This window comes from Eleginops maclovinus, chromosome 17 (assembly GCF_036324505.1).
Source record: "Eleginops maclovinus isolate JMC-PN-2008 ecotype Puerto Natales chromosome 17, JC_Emac_rtc_rv5, whole genome shotgun sequence".
NCBI classification, from domain to species: Eukaryota; Metazoa; Chordata; class Actinopteri; order Perciformes; family Eleginopidae; genus Eleginops; species Eleginops maclovinus.
Genome location: NC_086365.1, coordinates 9,986,346 through 10,014,289, shown reverse-complemented (window position 1 = coordinate 10,014,289; position 27,944 = coordinate 9,986,346). Strand labels below are relative to the sequence as shown.

Sequence of the window (27,944 nt, the reverse complement as noted above, 5' to 3'; positions counted from 1 at the left end):
ACAAAAAAGTTAACCGTCCTCCTGCCGTGGTCAAACACTGCCTAAATAGTGAATAAATGGAGTAAAGAGCCGTAAGAAGGAAGTCTTCAGAATCTCTAATGCGCCAGATGTATTATTAATGCATCGGCCAGAACTCAGCCCAAGAATGCTGTAATTAGGAGTTGTTGTTTTTCTAAAGCAGGCAATGGAAAATATTCCAAACACGTACAACAAAGGGAAAAAAGTCTACACGGATGCCTTGTTTGGTTTACATTGTAATTGTTGTGAAGTTAAGCGAGCCAATTAGGCCGTGATTATTTTAGTGTAGACAAGTCACCCTGAGGATCAAGTTCATCCGCTGAGTTTCAGTGCTCGGAAACAAAAGCAGGAAAGTTGAGCCTGAAATTAGAATCCATCTGTTTGTTGTTATTTTGGACGCGTTAATGATGTAGTTCTAAATGTTTACAGACATTATTATGGCTGGCACACAGTAATTGGATGCGTCTGTCTATTCTGCTGATTTGCTTATTTGTTCTGGTTAGATTTTAGAGCTTTGTGCAAAAAAAAGTTTGAGACTCTGAGGCATTAACAGTTTGATTTACATTAAAAAGTGTTGAGTATCGAAAGCCAGGAGGCTACATTGACTTTTGTTAAATGTTAAAAAATAGGATTTGTGGGAACGTGCTCTGAGCATATTACGGTCTGATGTACAGGACTGGGAATGGTTCAATTTTGTGCTAAACACTTTGTAGGGAACAGGTTTATTTATCCAAATGAGCTGTGCTAATGTGGGGCTGCTTGTTGTTTGCCAACAATTACATTCTGACAGCTCAGCTGATTTGAGGAGGGCAATGGATTATGGGCTTCAAGGGCCGCTGTGGTGGAGACCAGCATTCCTCTTAATTAATATGACCAGGGCTAGGCGTCCCCTATGCACACATTCAAACACAGTGCACAACCCCGCCGGAGCCCCTCTGCAGACCGTCAGGCCCAATCAGCACTGTTTGAACTTTTTAATTTGCACAGCCAAATTGTCTTTCATTTCTTGCAGATGAAATCAAACTAAATCAGGCTGCCATGCTGAGGGATTTCAATTGGTTGGCAGACCTGTGTGTATAGCATTTAATGGGAGGCTATATGCTTTGGTGTATTGACATACATTTCGTAATAAATTAAGAAGGATGTATGATGCTCATTTTCAGGTTCGTATTTCTAGTCTGTGCCTCTACTGTGACATGTTTCCTTGCTTTCATGTTCAAAAAGGTCTTGATTGATTGGCTAGCTGGCCGACTCTGTAGTGATTGGTCAACCGCAAAGAGATGTCCCGCCCCTTAGCCTATCACGTACAATGTGTTGGACAAGGAACTTACGGATTCAAGCCTTTGCCGACATTTACATGCACTAAAACCTTTATAACACACTACAGGAAAGGGAAATAATAGGACACCTTTTAAGAAAGTAAATATAGGATCTGCAAAACCATATATTTGTCATTAAAGGCAGTATTCAAACTATGGCTGGGGGCAAGGACAGCATGAATAAATGGTGGCTCTTTCTTGTCTTGGGGGAGACATAAGTCTGTCATTAAACCTGTTTTGTTTTTGCTAACTATGATACAGTTAGTGTTCCAGAAAATGTATATAAATAGTTTGAAATGTAAGCAGACAGGAATATCTGTATTTGGAGAGAGAGATTATATTCTTACTCGGAACAGGATTTCTCTGCTGAACGTCCTCACACGTATGGTAATACAAGTGTTTGTGCTTCCTCTAGGTGCTGTGACTGCGATATGCGGTGTGTCCCAACGCATTCAGGACAATACCCGGCGCCATGAGAACCACCTGCAGCTTTGCCGGGTGCAGAAACTGCTGAAGGGGCGAAAGACGAAGGTGTTGGCTGCAGGTTAGAGCCTCTGATCACATATTCCTTTCATCCCCCAACGCCTCCATCTCCCCTCTACCTCCTTCTGCATCTATTGCTCTGCGTCCTCTGGGACTCGTGGGGGTGGATGGGGAAGTGAGAGATCAACTAAAGTGAAATTAGCTAATTATTGGACATTGTTTTTAATCAATTGATTTAATCTGACATCCTGTAGGAAACTGAAGTGTGTAGCGCATCAGACCGCTTTATTAAGAGCACATTACTGCTACTGTTAGCGAGTAAACGTGCATTCCTCCTTCATCTTGCCTACTTCCCTTCTCATTTATTCCCCCCTCATTGAGGTTCCCTCTCTACTTGTGGAGCGGTGGCCCTTTTTCTTCTTGCCACTCCCCCTCCTGTTGTTTGTCTGGCCTCCTCGTTGCTCCGCTCGCCCTGCCAATCTCCCCCAGGACCAATTAGAGCCCAGCCTCATCTTGCCGACCAGCACATAAAAAGGAAGTGTGTGTGTGTGTGTGTGTGTGTGTGTGTGTGTGTGTGTGTGTGTGTGTGTGTGTGTGTGTGTGTGTGTGTGTGTGTGTGTGTGTGTGTGTGTGTGTGTGTGTGTGTGTGTGTGTGTGTGTGTGTGTGTGTGTGTGTGTGTGTGTGTGTGTGTGTGTGTGTCTTAGATATGAACGAATGCATGTGCAAACAAATCCACCAGTGTGTGTGTGTGTGTGTGTTGTCTTGCTTGCTTGATATGCAAGCTTTTTTTAAAACATTTTTAAAGTGTGTACTTCCGGGGGTGTCAGTGCAGGCAGGGAGCGAGAGCTGAATAGCAGCTCATCTCTCTAATGCCGATATGGGAAGTTTCAAAAGCTTCCTCTCATCCAAGTTCTCAGGCCCCTCGCAACTCTGCCGGCTTCCTTTCCAGCTAATAAAGCTCCGGTCCCACTAGGCAGACTTCAGAGCTGCAGCAGCAGCAGCAGCACCACCACCCCGCCCCGCAACCCCCACACCGACCCATTCTCCTTCCTCCCCAGCAACACCACCTCTAATGTGGGTAAAAGAAAAAAGCGCTCTGCCTTTTACAGATGAGAAGCACCGGAGCCCCTCAAACATATTAAGTAGCTCTGTAGGAGATGAGGGGGGGCGATTGTGAGACACAAAGCCTGAATCAATGGGACATCGATACAGCAGACAGTCAGCCTGTTCCCTGGGAGGCCGCAGATTTGTGTCTGCCTGCCTGTTCCTTCAATTTAAAACAAAGACGTCTCACATTTTCTGTCTTGTTTTACATGGATTCTTTCCCCAATTTGTCTCTTTAAGTTCCTGACGGTTCGACCTAAAGTTAGGATATTTTATGTCTAGCTTTCTATGATCATCATTTTTATGTTTCAAACTAGGTCTGCACTAAATTCTATCCAAATCACAACATGAACTAGTGTTACAGCCAAACCAAGTCAAAGCAATATTTGGTGAAGGCACATTTGTATTTTAAAGTCTCATACTGTATTCTACGACTCACTAAAAAGTCCTCATTTGATACAGATCATTTAAAAACATTTGAATTATTAATACGATTTCTAAAAGGATCATTCCCTTTAATACGGCAAATCAAATCAGACTTGCAATGTCTTTCAAAAATAATCACAAGTTGTTGTTTATTCCAAATCCTGCAGCAAATATGTTCCTTCTGTCGCTATTCAAAATGCTCCTCCTGCACCAATCCTGCAGCAAATGTTAAACTTTTGAACATTGGTGAGTTAATTTGCAGCATTTAATCCAAAAAAGATGGAACTAATATACATTTAGCTCATTCATCATCAAGTGGAAACAGCAACCATTGTCTTGATTGAGATTCTCCAATATGAGGATTTCTCTGCTCATGTCATTGTAACCTGAACATGTTTGAGTTTCTGAATGTTGAAAAAGTAGCATTTTGGTTCTGAGAAGTCATGTAAGACATATACATTTAGCTACATTGGTTGGTTGTGTGTTGATAAAGGCGTATTTCTCACTGCTAAGTTAGGTCATTTTCACCCCCATCACAATTGATGGTTTGATAGAAAATGAAATAATCATTTTTTGCTGGTGTACTCTGATTCTCTACTCCTGAGGTCACCTGCTTGAATCATCAATACCCTAACAATTCTCCTTTCCACTGGACCTCATGTATTGTGCCGTCACAAACCAAGTGAAAGAAGCCCGTTGACTCTCCAAACTCAGCGATGCCCAAACCTGACCCTCATTCTGCCGCAGCGTTTGCCTCTGTTCATCCTCTGGTCTCGGACACATCAGGGGGAGCAGCACCCTTTGTAGATCTTTTTTTTTATTTCCTGCCCCCGCACCTGGGCCAACCCCAAAGTCTTTGTAGTAGAGCAGAGGTGCTCTTTGACAAGGGAAGCTGAAAGGCCTGGACATACAGAGGAGTGCTTGGCACTTCCTGCTCTTTGAACCTGCTGCAGCCTCAAAGCACTGCGGATGGTCAGATGTAAGCAGGGGGTCTGAGGAGAACCTGGTCCACCAAAGAGCATTTCCAGCATGACTGTCAACTTTGTCTCTTAGGTGGTCTGATGGGGAATATCTGATACGACTTTAAAGGTTAGGGAACAGATTGTGCTGGATTTGGTTTGTATTAATCTGTTTAGTACATTAACTCATCTTTGTTTCTGTTGTTTTCTACAGGTGACTCTTGTTTCACCTATAGTACAAAACTCAAACTGGCTATATAGGTGAACACTTTGAGAACTCACTTCGTAGTCAGATATAGTTTTAGTAGTAAAGTAGTAGTAGCTAAGGAATGTTTATTAAATCACTACACTTGATGTTTGCTGACAATCCGTTTCAGAACGCTGGACGCTGGCAGCAATATGTTGCTTGAGCAAACATGTAACACATTGCTGCCCATGCATGAATTAAATGTGGTAAAGGTTTCTGCTATAACAGAATGATGCTACTCTACCTGCTCTGTAAAACACTTTAAACAACAAACACATAAAGTGTGCTTCATATCTAACTTGGAAACAGTGAACACATCTAATCCAGCACCTTTAAACCAAACAAACATTAACTGATGTAGAATGTCATGCAGGTCAATGGCTTACAATTGGAGTCCCTTTTCAGGCACCTGCAATCTTGAAGCGTTGTATTAAATAAAACAGGCTCAGTTCTGTTCATTTTTAGGTTCATACTTCTATTTTGTGCCTCTACTGTGACATGTGTGAAATTGAGAAACTCCCTCTGGCGTGAGATTTGGGATTTTAGCCTTTGCCGACCGTTTGTATGCAGAACAACCAATATAACACACCACAGGACAGGGAAAACATGTCCAGCAAAAACATATTTGTTACATGGGCATGTCCAGTCACATGTCAGTTAGGGTGCAAAGGATTTGTTTCATGAGGACACTTCCGATTACAGCTCTGTTTTATCCAGCGGTGGTTCTTTTAAGACCCATTAAATTCCCTACTTGCCTACATGTTTCTTGAAAGGCTTGTATAAATCTCAAGCAGGGTTTCATTTATACAATTAATAACGATCACAACCACTGCTCCAATCTCCGCTCAACACCTGAGAAAGTCATGGCGTGTTTCTTGACTGTTCCGTTTGAGACCCATGGCATTTTAAAAGCAATTTGACCCCCGTCTGGCCCCGGCACTTAATCTCGGTGGGCTCGTCTGTAGCTGAAAATGTCCTCTCTGAGCCCCAGAGGCACAGCTCCGACCACTCAGTCTAGCTGCAATCACAGGCTACTGGCTGGGGCAATTACAAAAACACCCAGGACCCAGGCTGAATTTCCATCTTATCTATCCAAATGTCAGCCTTTTGCTTATTAGCTATCATCATGTTGCTGCCAATCACGGTGAGAGAGAGGAGAGCCTTCCTCGCAGCCACACCCCAACATGTCCACCTACTACTTAGTCCCCCTTAGATTATATTTCTTTCTCGTTTATCTTTTCAATTCAGCATGGCTTAGCTTTGTCTAATTATTTTATTCATAGTTGTTTTGCAATTTTATGCTAAGGACAGTGTTACCTTGACATAGGGATGTTTGTTGAAGAAGCACTGGTTGGCGAGTTTAAGGGTTATACAGTATTTTACATTCTCAAGCATTGTTGGCCTTTCATTTTTTCGGCCCCATTCAGGACCGGGTATGCATTTTCACAAAAGGAGCTTGTATTTCGTAGGGTCATGCCATTCATGTTATTGCATATTTAATCGCTTTAACAAACTACTCAAGAGACTTATTGTAAGAGAACTCGAACGGAAACACATCTTTTCTTAATACAATACGGTTTTGTGGTACAACCATATTGTGTGTGTGTGTGTGGGGGGGGGGGGGTACACAGCTGCAGTCTTCAGTGTGTGAGAGGTGGAGAGCAGGGATTAACTTGCGTGACAACAGTCTTCAATGAATGGGTCAAACGTCGCTTTTCAGCTTGTTCAGTGGAGCTTGTCGTACAAGAGGTTTCCTGTATGACAGTGGTAAAGAATGACTATTGTAACATAATGCCCTTTGCACTCTACAAAAGGCAGTGGGGTTTCAGCGCTGAGAGTAGGATTGTGCTGCACCATTGATACCTCCTATGCTGTTTGTAAGGAAGGATGTACTAGATCAGTTCCAATGCATGTCTGTTCTAGGAATGCTACGAAACACTTTTAGTAATGTCTAAGGACAAAACAACCAATGTTCTCAAACTGTATACAACACGTTGGATGGATGGCATCGGTGAGTTTCAAGGATGGATGGACATAGAACTGGTTATAGGTTGGTCAGGTTGGATGCTTGGAGTTCCCATTCCACCAAACGCAAGGATTGGCAAAACAAAAACAGTTGTGCCAAGGTAAAAGAGGTTTTGATCAATATAAAACAAGCTGACGTTCAACAATTTTCCCTTGCCTTTTATGTTTCAATTTGGACTTTCTACACAGGAAGTGTAGTGTTAGAAAGGCAACAGCAGCTTCAGTGATTGGTTTGACAGAACGAACCCCCTAGTTGGGGTTGGGTGGTTTGGAAACTCAATGGCTAATGGAGAAAAATGTACAATGTCTCAGACCATTTCCTCCTCTCTCGCAGGGAGGTGGTTCATCCGTGAGGGCTGGCTGAAGGTGGTTCCTCGGAAAGGTGCGGCCGTCAAGCCCAAGCTGTTCTTCCTGTTCTCCGACATGCTGCTGCAGGCCAAGCGCTGCGGCCCGATGCAACTCACAAACAGGGACAAGTTTGCCGGCCAGCACGCCTACCCCCTGCAAGAGTGCATCGTGGAGAAGGTGTTCGGCCACACCAGAAGCCAGGGAGGCCTGCTCAGCGTGAGTATCAGGGAGTTTCTAGAATATTGCATCAAATGTGTTGAGGCTGAAGAACCTTTCAAAACAGGAAGCAATTTTTTATTCTAGTTTAAAGTTAGAATATATCGTTGAAATGAAATGAGGACCATGTCATTTGTCCTGCATCTCTTTCTACTCACCAATTCACTGTACATCTTTCAGTACGTATTCTATTCAAACAAAACCTCAACCTAAGAAAGAAGTCTCCAAATAATAAAGACTTTCCATAATAAGTCAAATATACTTGCACCAGGATCCGTATCTGTTTGTTCATCAGGTATTTCCCTTTATACTCTAAATGCGTGTTTTATTTAGATTCAGTCACTGAGCTTCTCGTTATTTCTACATATAGTCTATGAAGGTTTCCCAGGGTTTTGTCGAAACCGGGAGACAGGGGCACTGCGCCCTCTTAGTTTCGGCGTGCCCCATTAAACCAAAATGCCGTTTTTCCCCGTGAAACTTTAAAGTGATGCCACAAAACGTTATTTCTGTTTGTCAAAAGCTGTATAATTACTCCACCAATATGAACATCGTGTCAGATAGAGCGTCAGACGGCAGACACAGCTTTGGTTTTACGGCGCTCGTGGATGGATGTCCGGTCGGTCTGCCGTTGGACGAGTGGCAGGCAGCAGCTTACACTGAAACTGTGATTTCTGAACCAGATCATTTTCTTTTACTGTCCTTTTTTCTGTAGAGGAACCTTCACTCTGGATGTATTTGTTGTTTGAGGTGCAATATATGACTCAGCAGCTTTTAGAGATGAAGAAACTATTATTTTCCCTAATTTTGACCGGAAGTGACGCTAGCGCCCTCATACTTTATCTTTCTAGCAAACACCCTGTTTCCGGCACTGAGGCCATTAACAATAGTTGACGGAGGATTTTGGATTTCCTGTGTAAATGTAGAAAATGATAGAAGTTGAATATAGCGTGTTGGGCAGCAGGTGGGAAGACATCTGCTCATTGATATGAATCTACACATGAGTGAGTCCTTAACAGAAGCATTATTTAATTTCCACTTGTGCTGCTCTGATTTGTCTTAGTTATGGCCATGACAGTAACTGTTCTACAATCTGCCAAACAGAGGACCGTTTTCCAGCCTTATTGAATGAAAATGTCATTTAGCTGTGCTTGTCAGAGAGGTGTTCCCTCGCCTCCTTTTCCTCCTAATCACCTCAAAGCGCTGTTGTTGTTAAAGTATCCCAGAAGCTGAACTTTTAACACGCCTCTCCTCTCAGGCTGATCAGTGTACCAGGTCTCAGTACAGCTGCCGGCTGACAAATTGTGTCTAAATGATGTAGTTGCTGTCATGAAACATTCAAAGGAACGAGACACGCGTCATTGAGTGAGTAACGAAAGCGTTTATGCAGTCGAGTATTTAGTGCCAATGCTGCGTGGTATCAATATTCATTTCAGCAGATACACTCTCGCTCAAAGAGCTCTTTATGTTGCGCTGCTAATGTGTTTTCCTGTGATGCACAGCGGCTATGCAGAGGTTTCATTACTCTACTGTCTGTTCACACTGCTGTCGGCCCAAAATAATGGCAGGATGTTGATGCTTTCTGACATTAAAGCCTGATTCACATAGCAACAGTCGTATACAGTCGGTCTGAAATGACCTAATAAATCATCCTGTAAGCCAATAGTTGATTTGAATGTATGAAGCAGCAGGACATGGACATTGGTGATACCAAATTGCGAATTGTAGCACATTTAAGAACCTAAAACAAGAAAATGATTCATATTTTTAACAATGATATGATTGTTTAAAGTGTTTGTCAGTCATTTCAAATATGGCTGCGCTAAATGATTATTTTCCGCACTAACTTAAAATCATAAAGTCAATCAGATATATTCTGTGACATCTACAACACAGCTTGATTTCTCTAACCTACATTTATTGAGTTTACTTTGATATAAAAACAGGGAAGAGCCGCAAAACCTCACATTTGAGACGAGACTAGATATTAGCTTGATAACTGTATTAATTAACAAATTAAACCCCCTTCATTTTCTGGCAATCATCCACATAATTAATGAAATGCAGACGTGATAAGTTGTGAATCTAAGTGGTTTGAAATAAAACATAATTAGGTAGCCGATACGTTAAACAAACTATTGTTACATCTGTGAATAGTTTTGGGAACTGGTTTGTTATGTTAATCCCTGAAGAAATGATGGCATCACAACTGACCTGCTATTTCACTTAATATGGAGATCATCTGGTAATGCCAGTCTCGTGTAGTATATCGAAAACACAATCTAAATGTGTTGAGCACAAGACGCCAACGTTTTAATGTAAATACAGTAGAAGAATTTAGGTGTTATTAATTCAGCGACTGTTTATCGATTGATCTGCTTTATTTGCACCGCTATCATCAATCAGAATCCACTTTATGGCATGGTACGTACAAGGAATTTGGAGAACCGTTTGGTGTATAAAACACAACATGATACCAATGATTTATTTCCAAACCAACAGTTTAATGTCTTCATTCACATTTTTCTTCGGTTTATGCTAGCCTTACATTTTGGATGGATCATCATTTTTTCATTATTGATTGACAAATCACTTAATCCACACGCACTTCAAGCTCCTAATAAAATACAGTTTTAACATCTGATCATCGGACATTCAAGGCCAGTGTTTTGATGATTGACAGCGTTCAGTTCTACAGCTCTGAGCGAGTTAGCGCCACCTTAGCCGGTTTACCTGCCGGATCAACCGATCGTTGGGATCTACAAACATATAGTAAGGCAAGGCCAGTTAATTTATATATTTATTTACAAAAAACCTGAAGACACGTGCGAAGAAAACACATTATAACATTTAATTTAAAAATATTAAATAAAAAACAAGTCAAATGCAAAGTAAAAATGACAAACGCAGGTATTAAATCCAAGAATGGAGTGCTGTTAAGATATTAATAGTTATTTGATTTAATTAAAAGAAGCAGCAAAAAATCAAACTCTTCAGCTTTCATTTGTAAGATATTTTAAAGGGAAAAATATGAGTTTAAATCCAGAATTTATGTATTTATCTGATAATGCGTAGCATGAAAAACAGATGAGGGTGAATTCCAGTTATCCCCATAAGAGTGTCCGTCCAGCATGTGTGTGACTTGATTTGTTGAAGGCAGAGTGAATTAAAAGCATCCTTTAAGGGACTAATGAAAAGGCTGCAGATGGGGGAGATTAGTCAGAGCTGTATTATTTGGTGTGTGTGTGTGTGTGTGTGTGTGTGTGTGTGTGTGTGTGTGTGTGTGTGTGGTGATGGCTGCCTGCTGTAACAGAATCTCTCAGTTGCTGGATCAGATTAGGCTGCAGATCCATCTCTTCCGGCCCTCCAGTAAATACATCTTCCTCAAGCCTGTCGCCGCTCTCCGCCAGCACCCCCGCTACACGTTATCTAATGGCAGAAATGGCATTTCATTAGCCTCTTATCCCACCGAGGCCCAAATGCATACTCAATAGCATTACACGTAATTTCTCATAAGGACACATTATTGATCCCGGGCCCCTACCTGAGCTCAAAGAAAAGGGCTGTCAGCACTCCAGGGCCCTCCTCATCCAGGGCCATGAAGAATTAAAGCCAAATTAAATTTGACAGCTGTAAATGCCATGGCAATCTATATGCAAAGTTTGGGTGGAAAAAAAATAGCTTTTATTAAAATTTCCAGTGGGTTTTTTTATTTTCTCTTGGTCAGACGTTGTTTGTCGAGAGCTAGCTTTTTATTTGTCTCGCCCCACGTTTTCCCTCTTTATGTTCTCCTCTCCCTGTCGACCTTCCTCCTTTTTTTCTCCTCGCCTCTCTCACCCGTCTGCAGTCTTCCTCTCCGCTAATATCCCCTTGCCGCTTGAATATTTTCCCACATCCCTGACAGATTCTCTTTGATGTATAAATAATCAAGCTAAATTATGTGCGCCGATGAGGCTCCGCGCTCCGCCGTTCTTATTATACAAAGTAATTTCTACCTAACAGGGTCAGATTTCCTGACAAATCCCTAATTACCGCATCGCAATAGAAGTGGAATCTATTTGTGCATAAATCAAACCCGCAGTCCCCCCAAGTGGCGAGTGCCTAATGTCATGCGGCACTCAATTCGGCCCCATTCACTGAACTCTGTAATTAGATAATACTTTTGATGATATTACATTTGAAATCTTAATCTATTTAATGTATAATGAGCAGCTCCCCCTCCCCCATCCCTGTTTAAATATGATCTATACTGAGTTCTGTCCAAATACCAGCGGAGATGATCGATACGTCACTTCTCAACAAGCCAGCCGCAGGTAAATGTGAGAGGTCATTTAATATGGTGAAGGCCTAATTCTGATCCCCTGTATGTAATAACTTTCCCGGTGTAATTACGCGTCGCTAAAAGCCCCTTTTGTACGGGCTTCAGACAGCTCCTTTTAGTTTGTTTGACTTGTACAATCTGAGGCAAGTTGATAACTACTGTTGACTCAAAGGAAGAGGACCCCGCCTCTGTAAACCGGAGAGTATGTCTCTGTTTGACACAATGGAGCAGTCATTATACATGTGGCAGATTGTGTTACTTGTGTTACACGTTCTCCCTTTTTACTTTACCTACAGACCTCAGTGTTTAAAGGTGATTAAAGCCTGTGAAGAGCAGCACTACGCTTGGCAGGGAGAAGGTCTTTGCTTGCTTTGGCCTGCCCTCTTCTGATTTTACTATGTTACTGCAGTTTTAAACACTCCTTTAGAGAGAGACCTTGGGTGCCTTAGAGATGGAGTTCCTACTAATATACAACCAACAGCTGATAAATCTACACTTTTTATGATTTAAATGTCAGCCGGATAACATCGGATGTAATGCATCTTTCAAATCATGGATCAGGTCCTGAGAAAACACTAAATATGATGGAAAATGATTTTTAAATTGACTTTTTTTGTTGAAATCTTGCTGATTAACTCAGATCTGACTTTGAGGATTTGACTATATTGTTTTTCATTCCTTCTTGGTCTTAGATTTACTGTCACACCTGTCACCTGTGTGCAAATGTGTTAACTTGAATGTGTCCGATTGACAGGAGTCTCACTTAAAGGAATGTGTGAGCTATTGTTTTAGCTGTGCTTCTAATGTTGTTGTGAAAGGGCTGTAACCGTCATCCAAACACGTTCATAACCTCTCATACACACCTGTCCTGCCAACAAACATGTGAAAACATCCTCCTCTTCTTCCAGTTAACCTTCCCCAAAGCCAACCTTCTGCTGATGTCCTGCAACCAGGAGGATCTCAATGACTGGTACCAAAGCCTGAGCTCAGCCATCGGGTATGTTCCTGCTATACACACAAGTCTTTAACCTGTCATAATTACATTAGATTAGATTTCAAATATTCTTTATTGAATGGGTTTTTTTGTTGTTACAGCAGCATGTAAAAAAAGACATTGCACATGAATTTTAAATAGAAGTAAAACAAACTAATTAAGTTTAAAACCTCAATACAGTGCAACAACGTGAATACACCATATGAGCAAACTAAACATGTTGCTTAAATGCCCTCTAAACAATGATGTGGGAGAGAAACTCCATCTGGGGTCAACTTTAGGATTTTAGCCTTTGCAGACCATTTACATGCACTAAAACCTATATGACACACTACAGGAAATGGAAAACCCCCAAAAGCTTATTAGGGCCGCTTTAAGACCCAGAAAATGGTTTTATTTAGGCATTGCCGTTTTTAACAAAGGATAAGTCAAACTGGAGGAAAAGGTCTCTTAGGGACTACTTTCAGGTGCGGATTAATCCACTTTGTTGCCCTTATGGGTATTTTGAATCAAAATGAACTGTGTGTGTTCATGGTTGTAGCTGTTTCCTGATGAGGAGCATGTACCTCAGAAGTTCCACAAATAATGGTGGGGGTCTCAGTATGCAATGTGTGGACAGTGATGGTCTCTCAGTAGGTGAAGAATGGCTCTCAGTAAAACTTTGACACAGGCTGGTGCTTCACCTCGGGCATGTCTCTCAGGCAGCCTCTCTTCATTGATCAGACTTCGGTGACTCCCCAGCCCGCCTGGCCCCAGGTTCCCCCTGAGGAGGGTCTGGGTCAGCCCCGCGTTGTGGAGGGGGCCAGCTATGCTGAAGACCCCCGACCCCAGCGCGCCCGGCCAGGCTAATTAGTTTATCACTTTGTCAGAGGGGGCTGTCAAAGAGCTCGGACCACCCAGCAGATGGGAGCGACCACGGCTGCAGGCTGACGCCTCTAAAACTCCAGGGAGCATAATTAGCCGCGGTGGAGGACTGAGGAGAGGACAGGCCGAGAGGACCCGGGGTCAGCAGCGCTCACACCACTGGGGAGGAGAGCAGGGTTGGGGTGGGGGCTACACATCGCTAAATTATTGATTTAACAAAGACTACACACTGCCTGGACTGACATCTCTGAATCTCTTGAATGTTGCTCTCAGTGATTATAAAACATTTATTATCGCCTGTGCTGGAGTCATATCTGATTGGTGGACATTGTTTCCGGGCAGAATACACACACTCCTCTTCACAAAACTGGGGTTAACAAAATAAAGTTTTTACCCTGATTGTAGTTAGTGCAGAGTCTTTCCTTTTGTTCATAAAATATTATTGACACACAGTAAAAAGAAAAGTCCTAGCCAAGGGACTTAATTAGCGTGCCGATCGATGCTCGGTGACAGTAGGTGAACGCTGAGGTGGGCTGAGGGCTGTCCATGTGGGACGCAGTGAAGGCTAAAGACAGTTAAACTGCTTTGTCTTTTCATCTGCACAACTCTGACCCCCTCCCACCTTCTCAAGCTGACATTACAGGATACATTTATGATATATGCAGTGTGTATGGCTGGAGATCATTTACATATTATCATTAATAACTAAGTCCATGGTTCATATTGAAGCCAGTATCGTTCATTAGGTATTCAGATGCTAAGCTGAAAGTCCTGGTAAAAAAGATATGCAAACAATGTGTTTTAATCAAACTGATTCTGCCAATTGTGTTGAAGAACTTTCTTTGTTTTGGAAGAAAGTAGGTAAGAAGAGTTTGGGATTATGTTATGGGCTAGTGACTCACAGATCATGCGAGGATGCCTTTAGCACAATCTCAAACTAAGTATGTTGATGGCATTTGAAACATATGTGTCACAGGGTTTCCAGCAGCTAATAACTAACAGCCTCATGGATTACATTAATACAATCAACACAGCAAAAACACATCTATATTTGTTCCTCTTTTTTAGGATGAGCATGTTATTTTGGGGATATTTGTTGGCAAGCTTACTTTGGCTTGCCATGGCGAAGGTGAACAACCAACATTGAGTGTGTGTTCTCTCCTCTGTACAGGAAGCTGCAGTCTAAGGAGACAGTAGTCCATCAAAGGGACGAGTTGTGCCGGAGACCTCTCCGATCAGCCGCCGACAGCGAAAACACGCCCAGCAGCAGCAGCAACAACCCCGGCAGGAAGAGAAACAAGGTGGGTAACACACTGACACACACAAACAAAGACTAATACACAAGCTAAGATTTCAGTTTGACAGGTACATTCAGTAGGGTAAGCAAACACAGTAAGACGAGATTCAAACTAGAGACCATCTTGCAATGCGATCACACCAATCTGCAACACCCCAGTGGGGGGACCAATGGTCACTTCCTACACACCTGGTCCCGGCACTCGCTCTGACAACATCCATTTTTCTAACTCAACCTTAAATGTGATGATAACTACACACAGAATGTACCATTACATGGCTTAAAGTGGGCAAGGTACCTAACCAAAAATTGCTTCCGTAGGTATCGAAGAGTATGTAAGTCTATAAAAAGCATCCACGTTTCCTGAGATTTTGATTCTCATCACAGCAGCCAGTTGCTATCTATTCTGCCGTCAGATTGAACATTACCTCTGTCCCTCGCTTCAGGTGAGCTCTGAGACCAGTGAGCAGACTCAGAGGCCTCCGTCTGAGTCGGAGGGCAGCGCCCCCAAGAGGATGAAGCCGTCTGACGCTCCGGAGCACAGGTGGGGTGATTTCAGTTGTCTTTTGGTTCCTGGTGAATAAGACTTGTGAGCAGATATTGAGCTATAACATTTCAGTGGTGACTGTCCTACAGGGAAATGGTTTGATCCTGAGTGAAGAGGATTTTAAACTCTTTCTTCTGTGTCCAGCAGTGCAGAGGCGTCCACTTCCAGCTGTATGATCCTCTGAGGACTTCGGTCTCAGGTGATGGTGGGTCCCGCAGGCTGTCTGAGAGTTTCACTTCAGACTGATTTTATGCCAAACATGACGACACAAAACTATACGTCTGTGTTGTTAACATTTTAACTGCTTTAACTGTGCAGGTCAGGAGATTTTGAACATTACTAACAGCAGCTTCTGCTCATCCTGTGCAATATAAACCTTTTTATTATATACTTATTTTATCAATCTAAGCTGCTTTAAAGACCAAATATCATGAATGTTTAACTGGGAGATTTGTGTTGCTGCTGCTTGTCTAAACGTACAATGTTGAAACCCCCACACCGCATATGTCCTGTTTCGGAGGGCGGTCCCTGAATGCACCACTCCCCCAGTCACACTAGATGCAGTCTTTACAAAGAAAATGTGTATTTATTATTTTAATTTGATTTAGATAAAGGATCAAATAAACGTATCATACGTGGGAAAAGTCAAACTGGGCAATATAAAAGAAATAATATAAAGATTATAAAATCAATGGTCATGTGAACAAATACAGTACAATATAACAAAGAGGACCACATTTTGTTAAAGGCAAAAAATACAACTCAACTGATTTTTAAACTTATTTCTCGCATATTATTTCTATTTTCGTTTTATACATCATGTCTCTTGTCATGGTAGTGTTTCATATTAAATGCTCTCTCACCTTTTAGCCTGAAATATTGGTGAGAGAAGCAGATATTTGGAAAAGGTCATTTTGAAATAACAGACTGAGACTTTAAAGACACCAAAAATCAACAATAAGTGATTGAGCCGTTTAATGATTTTAGTGTCCATGATTTATTTGATATTAGTAGTGGTCATTATAACTCCCATTATTATGACTGGGATTGTTTTTTGTCCATCTTAATACAGATCCTAAATTATTAATGATCACACTATTGATTAAGTGCAGTGGTGATTTGGCTTGGGAACCGGAAGGTCACTGGTTCAAGTCCCCGAAAGACAAAGTGCTACCCGAGGTGTCCCTGTGCAAGGCACCATCCCTTACACTGCTCTCCTGGCGCCATACTTATGGCAGTCCACTGTTCCTAACACTCGGATGGGTGAAATGCAGAATGGAAATTTCCCCTCTGTGGGACCGTTAAAGGTTCCTTCTCTTCTCTTCTCTAATGAACGAGCCCCCTAGATAAGTGCTCAGTGTTCACTCGTCACTACAACACTGCCAAGATCCTGATCATGTGTTCCAATGTAGAATCACTGGTGTCCTTTTGATTGTGTGTTTGCATGCGGGGATTATTTTAACTATGTGAAATGGAATCAGTGCCTTTAATCAGCTCCACTGTTTTCTAACAGATTCTATTTGATACTATCTTGTGTTTTTATTACATGAAGTGCTTTATTTACATTTATCCGTTTATATATTTCCTTTTATCATATCCTTTATGAACAAGTCAATAAATATTTGCACCTCTACTGCAAAGTAACTCATATATTCTGTTCACTCTATTATTCGACACTTTTAAAAGCTGTTAATCTGGTTACAAATAATGACTGAAGAAATCACTGAAACATCTCAATAAAACTCTCAAATAAGTATTTTTGTGCATTTATCCGCTCTTGGATTGACCAAATATCCACTAGATGGCGACACAGAACAGTGGTTTGAAAGCAAAGGATTTGATTGGTTAGTAAGGCTATTTTCTCACTTTGCTTCACGTTTTTCCCAGTTGTACTTATTGAAAGACCCAAAGGACAACAAACACTGTAAGTCTTTCTTTTTTTTTTGCTGATAATGACAACTTAGTTCCTAGAGCTTCATCATAAAAAGTGAATGAAGTCTTAAAAGGTATTTGTACTCTTTTTGATTCAATCCCACACAATAGATACCAATAAGAGCTACGGTGTTTTACTAGCTGTAATCATTCCTCTCTTTATACCTTCCGAAAAAAGTGAAGCCGTCGATATCTGCGCCAAAATATATCCAGAAGTTTAACTGGAAGTAATTATCAATGTTCTTCAGGTTGAATTAATCCAGTAGTAAACCTTTTCTCAAAGTTCTGTTGGTGATCATTTTTATCCTTACATCTTGTGTGTTCACACGTTCCTTGGTCCTGCTTGCTGAGACCCTCAGGTGTGTGTGTGTGTGTGTGTGTGTGTGTGTCAGGGTTCCTCTCTGTGTTAATGCAGTCACATGTATTCACTGTCACTGCATCATGTGGAGCCTGTGACCCCTGCAGAGACCGCACATGCCTGGAATACATTTCTCTGGGTACAAGGTGAAGACCGCCTGCTCAGAACGGAGAAGTAAACCATGTCTAACCCTGTTCTTTAAAGGAGCATGCATGTCCTTCTTTCTGGCTGATAGAAATATGTTTTACAGTGATAATGTTTATGTTCATCTGCGTCATTTTCGACAAGCAGCTAAATAGCATCTCCAAAAGCACCTGTGAGTGTTAATAGCATCAGATTTCTACTGACCTATTCAGAAGACATATCCTCTTTGTTACTAAGATCACCTGGACTCATTTATTTAAATCCCAGCTCTGTTTTTTAACCTTCTATCTCTCGGTGTATCCCTTCCTGTGACGTGTTATTGATGTCATCAGCTACAGACCTGGCTCTCTTTAGTTTCATCATCATGGGCGCCCTTGTTTTTATACATCTATTGGACGCACTTAGTAGTGATGCATGCTAGTCCTTTGAAATTCCTAAAATAGCCCTCCTGTCTTCTTCTAAAATGACCATTATTATGTAAGGACTTACATAAACAGGGGGGTTGTGGGAGGGGACTGATTAATCTGTTATTCTATCTCTGCACTAGGGTCGCTGAACACACTGCCTTGCAGACGCTGTGGGGAGCGAGTTTTTGTTTACAGTCTTTATCTGTATCCTTGTGTCCTGTCTGCATGATCCTATTTTAAATATATAAAATGTTATTTATAAAGATATAAAATAGCCCACTAGTATTTAAAGAAGTTAGTTAGCACCAACTCCGACAACAACAAAATAATTACGTATTAATTAAATAATTATATATATATATATATAACTTTACTTTAACTTCCTTTGTTATTTAAACCTTTTTTAAATCTTTTTTATTGCTTTTGCTTGAGTTTCTTCTTTTAATACAAATATTTTTATGTTTATTTTTCTTTTTTTTTATTTCAATTTAAAATGAAGCGACTGTCATGGAACTATTTTTCATTTAACTTCTTGTGTTTTATATAAATATTTTTAATTCATTTGAATGTATTTTTAATTGGACATTTTACTTTAACTTGTTGTGTTTATTTAAATTGTATTATTTTATTGTTTTGTTTATATTCTTACATGTGCTTTATCAATAGTTTTATTGTATTTTATTCTTTTATTTTGTTTTTTCAGAAGTGGAATACAAAAGCACATTTTCCCCGGGGGGGTTAAAAATGGTATTCTGGGTCTGAGACTGATATCCAGCAGTCTGATGGGGGACAGACTTTGGAAAAGGATGAAGTCCTCAGTGAGTTTTGACAGGTTAATACCCAGAGCAGGAGGCCCTTTACAATCTGTGGCCCTCAGTGTTGGTGGTGCTGGATTACCAGGAACACTGAAAACTGAGGTTGTTAAAGAAGGAAGAAGTTGAATCAGTTTTCTGCAATTACACATGGGTTGTTTGATCTGCGTATGGACTCTACAGAGATGATCAGGGGATGCTCTTTTCCTCATCATCAGCTTTTAAAGTCAGAGCCAGTTATCACAAGAGCATATTGAATTCTAATTATGCCTAATTGAATACAAGTAATGAAGCTGCACTTCCTGACTTCAAAGGCTTGAGGAATGAAAGATGAGGAAATCATAAAGCGGTTCCATGTGTGCGTGAGTTCAAAGCCTCCTAATGCACACAGGATTATTTCTCAGTACAGAGCACGTGCTGCAGGATCTGCTTTCATACCCCCACCATGCTTCCCAGAAACATTTTGCATAGCGTTATTTACTTCTCATCATCATTAGTATTATTTACTCTTTAAAACGTGATTATATTCGTGCATTACAGATGAGGAAGGAGAATTCCTCTTTATTGTAAAGTCGAGTTGTTTTTGATGTTTTTATCCTCATATCTTTCACAAATAACATCGTACTTACAATCTTAACGGCTGTGGGAACACTTGTGATCACAAGCAGTGAGAGGAAGAAACAAACCTCTAGGTAAGTCCAATTTTTCTGAAAGATAAATGAGGATAAACAGCAAAATAAAGATCCAAACACTTTAGAGATTCACCTTCTCATTCAACTTTGAGCCTATTGTACCAACTGCAGTTGTAAGTGCACAGTTTAATTTTGTGTTTTATTGAAATAAAATATATAATAATAATAATGATTAAAAGGGTGGAGATGCTAATGGAGAATATGCAGTTTGAGTGCATGTAAATGGTCTAAAAGGCTAAAATCCTAAAGTTCCAATTTCCCCGCGCCTGAAATGCCTCCATTGGACTCCTTTGTTTACGTCTGTAACACAGTGACAACACTTTGTAACACTCACGCTTCTATTGGCTAGCGCTCCAACACATTGTACGTGATAGGCTAAGGGGCGGGACATCTCTAAGTGGAGGCAGTGGCGCAGTCTGTAGGGACTTGGTGTTTGAACCGAAGGGTCACCGGTTCATGTCTCCGGTTGGACTGGAGAGGTGGCAGTTCCCCTCCTGGTCACTCCCGAGGTGCCCTTGAGCAAGGCACAAATCACAACAGAGCTGGCCATCTAGCCAATCAGAGAAAACTAGGCTTTGGTTTCCGACAGAGGGTGAAAGGAGCTGCTCCATACAGACAAGATAAAAAATATGAGCCTTTAGCTGAACATGCTGTTGCTTTGGGTCCACACGCTCCTCTCATTGGCTTTATTAGTGTATCAATTGTAACCTAAAGTCTGACCCCTGTCCTTCTGCAGGTCCCTCCATCACAATGTCCTCCGGTACATTCTTGACATGCCTGCCCTGCACAGGTGTCTGCCTCCTGAGAGCGCTGCAGGAATGCTGGCAGTGTGCCTCCCTGCACGGCTCTGAATGGAGCTCTTATCTGTGCTATCAGAGAGCCGACTGTGTGGAGCCCCGGGCGCTGTGGGGCAGCTGGGCACAAGGGTCACAGGGTTCAGATTTTTTAAGAAATACCGAGTTATCTACTGAAGGTGGTGAGGAGAAGTGTAATGTTTACCTGTATGGATTACGAAGAGCTTTTATGTCTGGACCTTTTTAGAAGTCTGAAATTGGTTCTTCAGCTATAGGTGTTCTTGTGACTTTAGGCTGTAAATAATTATCCATAAAACTTCTTTTTTACTGTACACATGGGAAAATGAAATAAATAGAATTGGTTGATTACTAGAATTTTAATTGCTTTAGCCGACTGTCCTTCTTAAGTCATGTTGTGTTCTGTCTGTTGTTCACTATTTAAAACATGCATCTTAATTCCCCTATTGGTATTATTCGCAACCATCTTGACTGTAAGGGAGCCTGGAGGGACAATTGAGTGACATTTAACCCTTTTAATTGTATATAATATACAGATTATAGATCAAAAATATGTAAAGTTGGCTAACTATCAGTGTTTGTTCTCACAGTTTTTGTATTTGCAGCGCTTTTAGTAAATGCTGCCAAGTTGCATCAAGTAGTTGCGGCAGGTGTTTGGCACATATTTGTTGTGTCATTTGCTTTGTTTTTGAAACTGCGGCACGTTTTTCTCCTAATGGAAATGTTTTTGCAGCGTACATAATGCTGTACATCCATAGATTTCACTCTCCTTTATTTGGAGGGAGGATGGAAACATACCTGTTTTGTTTGAATTGAAGATACATGACTAATCACAGTAGCACCTAAATTATTCAGAATTATATTTGTGTTTTTTTTGTTCCACTGAAACTACACATTTCCCCAATGACCCATCGCCTTAAGTTATTCCTATATTTAGAAACCACACATTGAGATGTGTTAAGACTTTGCAGACACCCTTATGTTGTAATGCTATTTAAATCACACCGAGGATTTCATGTTCAGCTACAGAGGTGAACAATGAATCCATGTGCGATAAGCTAAAGGTGCTTTTCATCGAGCTGCCAGTCAGGCTGATCTGTAGAGTAATGTGAAATAAAGTTAAAGGGATTTCTAATGGATGGAACGGATTAAGAGCCTCCATGCACTGCACCGATGATAACTCCAATGTCATATTACAGAGGGATCAGGCCGGAGGCGACCCGCTGGTGGTCCCCCCCTGTTTCAACGCTCAACAAGCCCTAACCAGAGCCATGTGTTAGCCGTCATGCTGCGTGCTACATCAAACAGATCCTAGCCCTCTGACATTCTGCTATCCAGCCAGGACCTGTGTAAAGACCTGCAATACAATTCATTCATTGATGTTGACCAAAGAGAAAAACGAGAACAGGATTTACACAGTCATTCATTTAGGGCTCATAGTGAATACTGTTTTTTTCACAGTTCTCTGACAATTTTATCAACTAGAAAAACGTTTCACCTGGAAGCACAGACCCATGTGAATAAATGTAAACGATTAGTCTACATTATGTGCAGAAATTGAAATGTATTTTAGGTCACTGGATTACAGAACTGCTGCAAATGATTGTGTGTTAGTTGAGTTATTCAACCTTAAAGTATTTGGAGAAGAATACCAATGTGGATTTCAGGAAGCTTCAAAAAGGAGTAAACCAGTTCATTTTAATCTCCAGCAGGAAATAATAATCCGGATGGTTGCGCAGTTTAGCAAACCTTCAAAATGTAATATTTCCTACAAAAAACTGTTCACAGTGAGCTCATTTTAGACGAGGCTTTTGAATGTTGAATGTCGTGTTCCACAGCAGAGCAGCACAAACTAACTTACACTGACCTCCATTGTGTTCCAAAAAAGGGGTTTAGTACTTCCTATAGGCAAATATATGAACATCTGGACATATAACCCCAAAATAACACTGGATGAAAACATAGGTTTGTTTGCTTTTATTATGTGGGTGAAATCAGCCTCAACAATTGGCGGTGTAGAATCATCCTGCTTAGGAAAGAAAATAGCATTAATTCTTCTTTTACAAAAACAAAATAGAAGTGGTTGAATGAATGAAGTGCCATATACACATCAGTTCATCTGTAGTTCTTGTATTCACTCTCCTCCGATGAATGATAGCGCTGTAACTCTGGAGGCGGCTGCCGAAATGGTTTGCCTTCTCTCGCACTTCAACACATTTTCATTGAGGGCCCTTCATGACCTGAGGCCTGTTCCAGGTAGCAGGTTTACCAAGTTATCTTCTGAATGAAACCCAGCGCAACCTCAAATCAGTGTTTTTCTCAGCAAAGATAACCAGATTAAGTAAACCCCGAATACATGAATTTACGGCTGCGTTTGGTCACAGGTAGGTTGACCTAAAGGGTCTGTCAGAACAGAAAGGCTCTAATGGACAAAGTACGCTTCCCTGATGACATTATTAACCTGCAGTTCTATTGTAATGGAACATCATATTGTGGAGTGCTGGCTGTGAAGTGGTGCGGTACAGTTTTTAATCAATTTGTTTGTCTTGATTAAATATAACAACATTTCAAACATTTCCTAAAGCTGTTTCCAGTCTGCTTTGATAGGTTAACTTTCCGGCTCTGTTGTGATTGATCAACCGCTTAGAGATGTCCTGCACCTTGGGCCTATCACGAATCAAAAGAGTCCAATGGAGCCTTTTAGCCAGGGGGAGGGATCTTGTGGGAACAAATGATTTAAGCCTTTGCAGACCATTTACATGCTCAGAAACCTATACTACAGACCACAGGAACGGGGAAAACCCCAAAAGCATGATAGGGCCCCTTTAAGAGCAAATCCATGGATCAGTTGAAGTCAGCTGCAAGCCGACTCACTGAGCGCGATGTGTTCTACTCACAATAACACCCCGTTACACGAATAGACGTCAGTTTAATTAACAGCTCACACAATCAGAAACAGGAAGCCAAGCCAGATGCCGTTGGTCCAGCCTTGACGGACAGCTGTCCATGTATTTGACCCCTCACACTGATTTCCTCCTCTTCCCGAAGACGTTGTTGATGAGTTTGGCCATCGAGCCGCTGGGGCGTCTCCTGCGCTCCTTGGCCTTGCCGCTCAGGTTAGCATTTTGCACCATCTTTAAGAATATGAGCGCCACTTCCTGGTGGTGCTCAGCGGCTGACAGCTCATAGAACTGGCAGCGACACTCCGCAGCCAGACACTGAGCCTCCTCACGCCGCACCTCTCTCATGTGGCACAGGTCCTGCTTGTTGCCCACCAGAAATATTTGCGAGTCCACGTTCCTGTGGGTCAGAAAGCAACAATCATTGGCTTTTACTGGGTTTGTTTTCATGGTGGACCTTTATTATGTTACAGTGATCTTAGCCATACCTTTTGGCAGTTCCCAAGTGTAGCTCTCTGATGAGGTGTACTATGGCTTTGGCGGTGAGGAAGGAGGAGCGGTCGCTGATATCGTAGACTACGATGAAACCATCAGCCCACTGGATCTGCTCGTTTACAGTAGACTTACCCTCATATGCCTGAAAAAGGATTGTTTAATGACATTACTGTACATAGAATATATATTTTAAATGTTGTGGTTGAGTTATATTTTGGGTGGCTTTGGTTCATGTTTGCTCATTTTGTTTTGCACACAATTATAATTTAGATTTTACTTTGTTACTTTGATATAGGGTGGTATCCTATTGTGTTTATGTCCATTGTGTTGTGTGGAGTTCCTGTTTTTGATTTTGGTCTGACCAAGTGGCGATCAATTGGATTACACAATGATAAGAGCGACAGGTGGATATGCCACCTAGTTTTTGATGAAAAGATACAATAAAAGTGCATCTTTTTATATTTGTTCCATCTGTAAACTCACCTGAGAGCAGGGCTCATAGAGCTCGAGATTGATCTGCTTTCCTTCCACTGACAGACGCTTTCTGTATATGCACTCTGTGGGAGACAGCAGTAGGAAAACAATGAGAAAAAATACATTTTAGTTCAAAACGTATCTGAAAACAGGGTATTCATTTCTCTAAAATTGAGACTCAATCTTAAAATATTAAAGCTTTTTTGCATATCATAAAACCTGAATTTGTCACCAATACTAGCACACATTTCTCTGTGTGTGTGCACGTGTTCCTCTCACACCTCAGGCAGTGTCTTTGCTTCCCTCCCTGAGAGCGCAGAAGTAAACAAGCTCATATGAAACTCGATTATTCTCAGGGAAACAATGGCCTATTGAGTCACTATCAGAGACTAATGTGAGTCATTCTCCCTGCTGTCAGGTGGCCTTAAAGGAGGTTGCAGGATTGTATTATACAGAAGGGCTGTTCAAACCACACACTGGCTAACAATCCTTAAAAAAAAACACTCAAATATTCAGCCCAAGCTCTTAAATTGCCTCAGTTTGACAGAATCTGTGCCATCTGTAGGTAGATGCTTAGCAGTTGGCTTCACCATACATAACATAAGACGAAACAAGAAGATGAGATAAGAGGACTTGGATAGAAAGAGCTACACAAACAGTTTATAGAAACTAGAAACCAGAAGACTGATAAGAGACATTCCAAATGAACAGGGCTTCAGATAGGGATATACACAGGCATCATAATGAACATATGACAATAGAAGAGTTACAGAATAAAGGTTGTAAAAAAAAAAAAAGGATTTAAATGTTGAAATATCTGATCAATGAATTGGGAAACAATATTATGAGTCTTATCAGACCTTTGATGCCAATGTTTGATAAAGGTTTAGTTATAGCAGGGCTGATAGTGCCAGCATATAAACCAAGTTTTACTTCAGACATGGAGGCAATTTGTATCTGACCTGTAGTGACCTTGACATGACACATATATCAGTGTTTCATTTGTCCAGTTTTCGCCCCATCACTCCGTAATATTCATTTGTATCTTTGTCAAATTGTGTTTGAGGTGAGCTAATTGAAACCACAAAAGGGCATTGACATATCAACGGAAAAGTTAAATGACATATTGATGTGCAGTATAGTGTTGCTGCAACAAACACATAGTTTTGCATGAAGAATAAGCCTATACTGCAATACTATTTGTCTGACTACTGATCATTGTAGCTCTGCAGAATTGATAACAAGAGGCTAGGGAGGCTGAACACACAGCAATCTGCTCCTATTTAACTACATTACCTTGAGTCATTGTGAGTCTGTGCACTGCCAAACTTTGTTGAAACTCACATAACTAAATGAGTTATTCTACTGGAGATGCCAAAATAGTTAGGGTATAATGTACTGTAAGTCTTATGACGATACGGTGGGAAAATCTATGTAAAATAAAACGATATTTACCTGAAGATGAGGCGTACTCGCCAATGAATCGTCTGGTGAGGAAACGGACGATGAGAGCTGCAGACAGACAGACAGACGGACAGGTGAGTCAGAGGCGAAAAATTGTTTATCTCCAAAGTGCAGGGACCTGCTGCACAGTTCTCCTACCTGATTTCCCGACCCCTTCACTGCCCAGCACAGCAACCTTGATCTCATTCATGTCGGCGATAGAAACAAGACTTCTCCCCTACTGAAATAGCCTATCGCTCAAATGTCAGCCTTTGGAGAGCCAAGGAATCATCTGTGTTAGAGCCGGTGTCTGCAGAGCTGGTGGGCTGCCTGGAGTCCCGGTGCTGCCCTGCGTCATCTGCTGCAGGCTGGCCGGGGGGCGGCCCTTCCACAGCGGCGTGACACCGGAGGAGAGCAGGGGGCGTTTCCTTCATCCATAACCATTATTCTGCTAAAACCTCAGTTCATTTTTAAATGTCTAGCCTCTTGGCAAAAAAGTGTCGACATTTTGATTTTCAAATGACTTTAAAGACATTTCACTCAGCTGATGATTTTATTCAACGATACTTTAAAACAGTGTTATGAACCATGAAGATAAAAAACCAGAACAGCAGAAACCTACATTTGCATCAAAAAATTGTATGTGCTTGTGCATTAGCTTCAATTGAATCTTTTGAGTTTCTTGTTTGCATGTGTCAGTTTTCCCCCAATTCCCCCGCTTTCTTTGCCTTTTGACTGCAAGGCCATTCACGAAAAAGAATCTGTTTTAATAAGCAAACAATCTTGTACAGTCCCCTGCAAAAACACCTGTTACATTTACTAAATGTCAAGTTGATCATTTCCTGCCAAGGTGTGATTAAGTGACTCTGGATGAAATATAAACCTGCTTCCTAACCCTTTCTTTTAGAAAGCTGTAAATCCTGATCATACATAATATTTTGATCGAAGCTACATGTTTGAACTGTAAACACAGGCTGAGCTGCCAGGATCCCCCTCCACTTCTTAAAGAGGAAAGGATTTCCTGAAGCATGTGGTTCCCTTTAGAAATAACCGCTGCAGGTAATAGAGATTACCATTCATGGTGCATGCTATGTAAAGAATACCATTTCCATTTGAAATGTGGCGACAGTGTGAGGCTAACAGTGGTACAGATCATTTTATTTCTTCAACACATGAATGGAGAATATCTCAGAAGCCATCTTCTAAAATTGTACTCAATAAAAACAAACACATGTATGATTAGATGGGAATATGGATCAAACACGTTGTATTCTGTTGCGTGCTTGTGTTAGATTTCCGACCGATGCTATCAGTGAAGAAGGCCGCCGTATTTTTGGGGCCGTAGTGCACAAAAGTTAGGGCACAACCAAACGCGCTTTACACAAATATGTGATGATGTCACTTTAGCATGTTCACCGTCACGCTGAAGCAGAAACACAAACATTATAACAGCATTTGTTTTCATGTGCATATGAGCAAGTTTTATACAGTACAAAGATTACACATGCACAGTCCGATGTAATTTACAGTCAACTCATACAACAATACTTACTGCCCAATCACTCTCTGTTTGAAAATGCAACTGAACTAACTGATCAGTGGTGTAAAACAAAGAAAGACTTCAGCCAGCAGCTCCCACACAGTCACATTTCGCTACTTATTGCCAATAAAAGCAAGTGTGATTATGACTCTGAGGTGGGCTGATACCGAGGATAAAAGATGACATTATCACTGCCATGTGTACTCACTATTACACAGAGTGTAAAGCATCAGTATCATGACATAAATAAGTCGAGTTTTTTGTTTTAGTGTGCCTAAAAGAGATATGAAACAGTCTGTCAAAATAATGTGTTCTGGTCAATGTAAAAGATATGGTAGCTGCTCCTGAGGGCCATGTAAGGGGCCAAATCCTCTGCGCTTGGTCAGTTTTTCAGAAGAACATTCATTAATAACTTTGTCTCTAACATTTATGGCAGGTTTTTGCTATGACATTTGGCTGAAAGGGAGTACATACGCAGTGAGATATGGGGTTGTGTTTTATCTATGGTCCTTCCTGTTTCCCTTCACACTATCAAATTATGAATGATCACAGTGTTTCTCATGGAGGCGGATGATGATTTAGCGCTGGCCTCCTCCACTTTGAGTTTGAGCGGAAATAAAAGTAACCCTTTCATAAACTAGCATTTAGCATGACCCAAATGCCACATGTGCATGCTTTGTAGGTTGCTACAGTTCAGCCACAGAAACATTGAAATACGCACTCAGGTTTAATCCACTTTCTGGGTGTATACAAAGTGTTAATGTTCAGG

At 41.2% G+C, this 27,944-nt stretch overlaps 2 protein-coding genes across 4 annotated transcripts in view; one reads left to right on the top strand and one right to left on the bottom strand.

Annotated features, from left to right (window-relative positions):
• arhgef39 (Rho guanine nucleotide exchange factor (GEF) 39) overlaps positions 1-16,920 on the top strand; it is a 37,194-nt gene extending 20,274 nt beyond the window's left edge. Inside the window, exons 7-12 of one of the 3 annotated variants that reach the window (XM_063905068.1) lie at positions 1,753-1,881; positions 6,917-7,146; positions 12,373-12,461; positions 14,494-14,623; positions 15,066-15,163; positions 15,314-16,920. In XM_063905068.1, the coding sequence (XP_063761138.1) occupies positions 1,753-1,881; positions 6,917-7,146; positions 12,373-12,461; positions 14,494-14,623; positions 15,066-15,163; positions 15,314-15,350 (713 nt within the window). In that variant the 3' untranslated portion in view covers positions 15,351-16,920. Of the gene's footprint in view, positions 1-1,752; positions 1,882-6,916; positions 7,147-12,372; positions 12,462-14,493; positions 14,624-15,065; positions 15,164-15,255 lie in introns of all 3 variants that reach the window. The other 2 variants (XM_063905067.1, XM_063905069.1) reach the window with 2 other exon arrangements.
• Positions 16,921-22,298: 5,378 nt separating this feature from the next.
• On the bottom strand, positions 22,299-25,989 carry rergla (RERG/RAS-like a). The gene is made up of 5 exons (XM_063905708.1): positions 25,795-25,989; positions 25,648-25,704; positions 24,202-24,275; positions 23,712-23,860; positions 22,299-23,623 (listed from the first exon to the last, which is right to left on the bottom strand). The coding sequence occupies exons 1-5, from the start codon at positions 25,844-25,846 to the stop codon at positions 23,344-23,346; spliced, it is 612 nt and encodes a 203-aa protein (XP_063761778.1). The 5' UTR covers positions 25,847-25,989; the 3' UTR covers positions 22,299-23,343.
• Between the last annotated feature and the right edge of the window lie 1,955 nt (positions 25,990-27,944).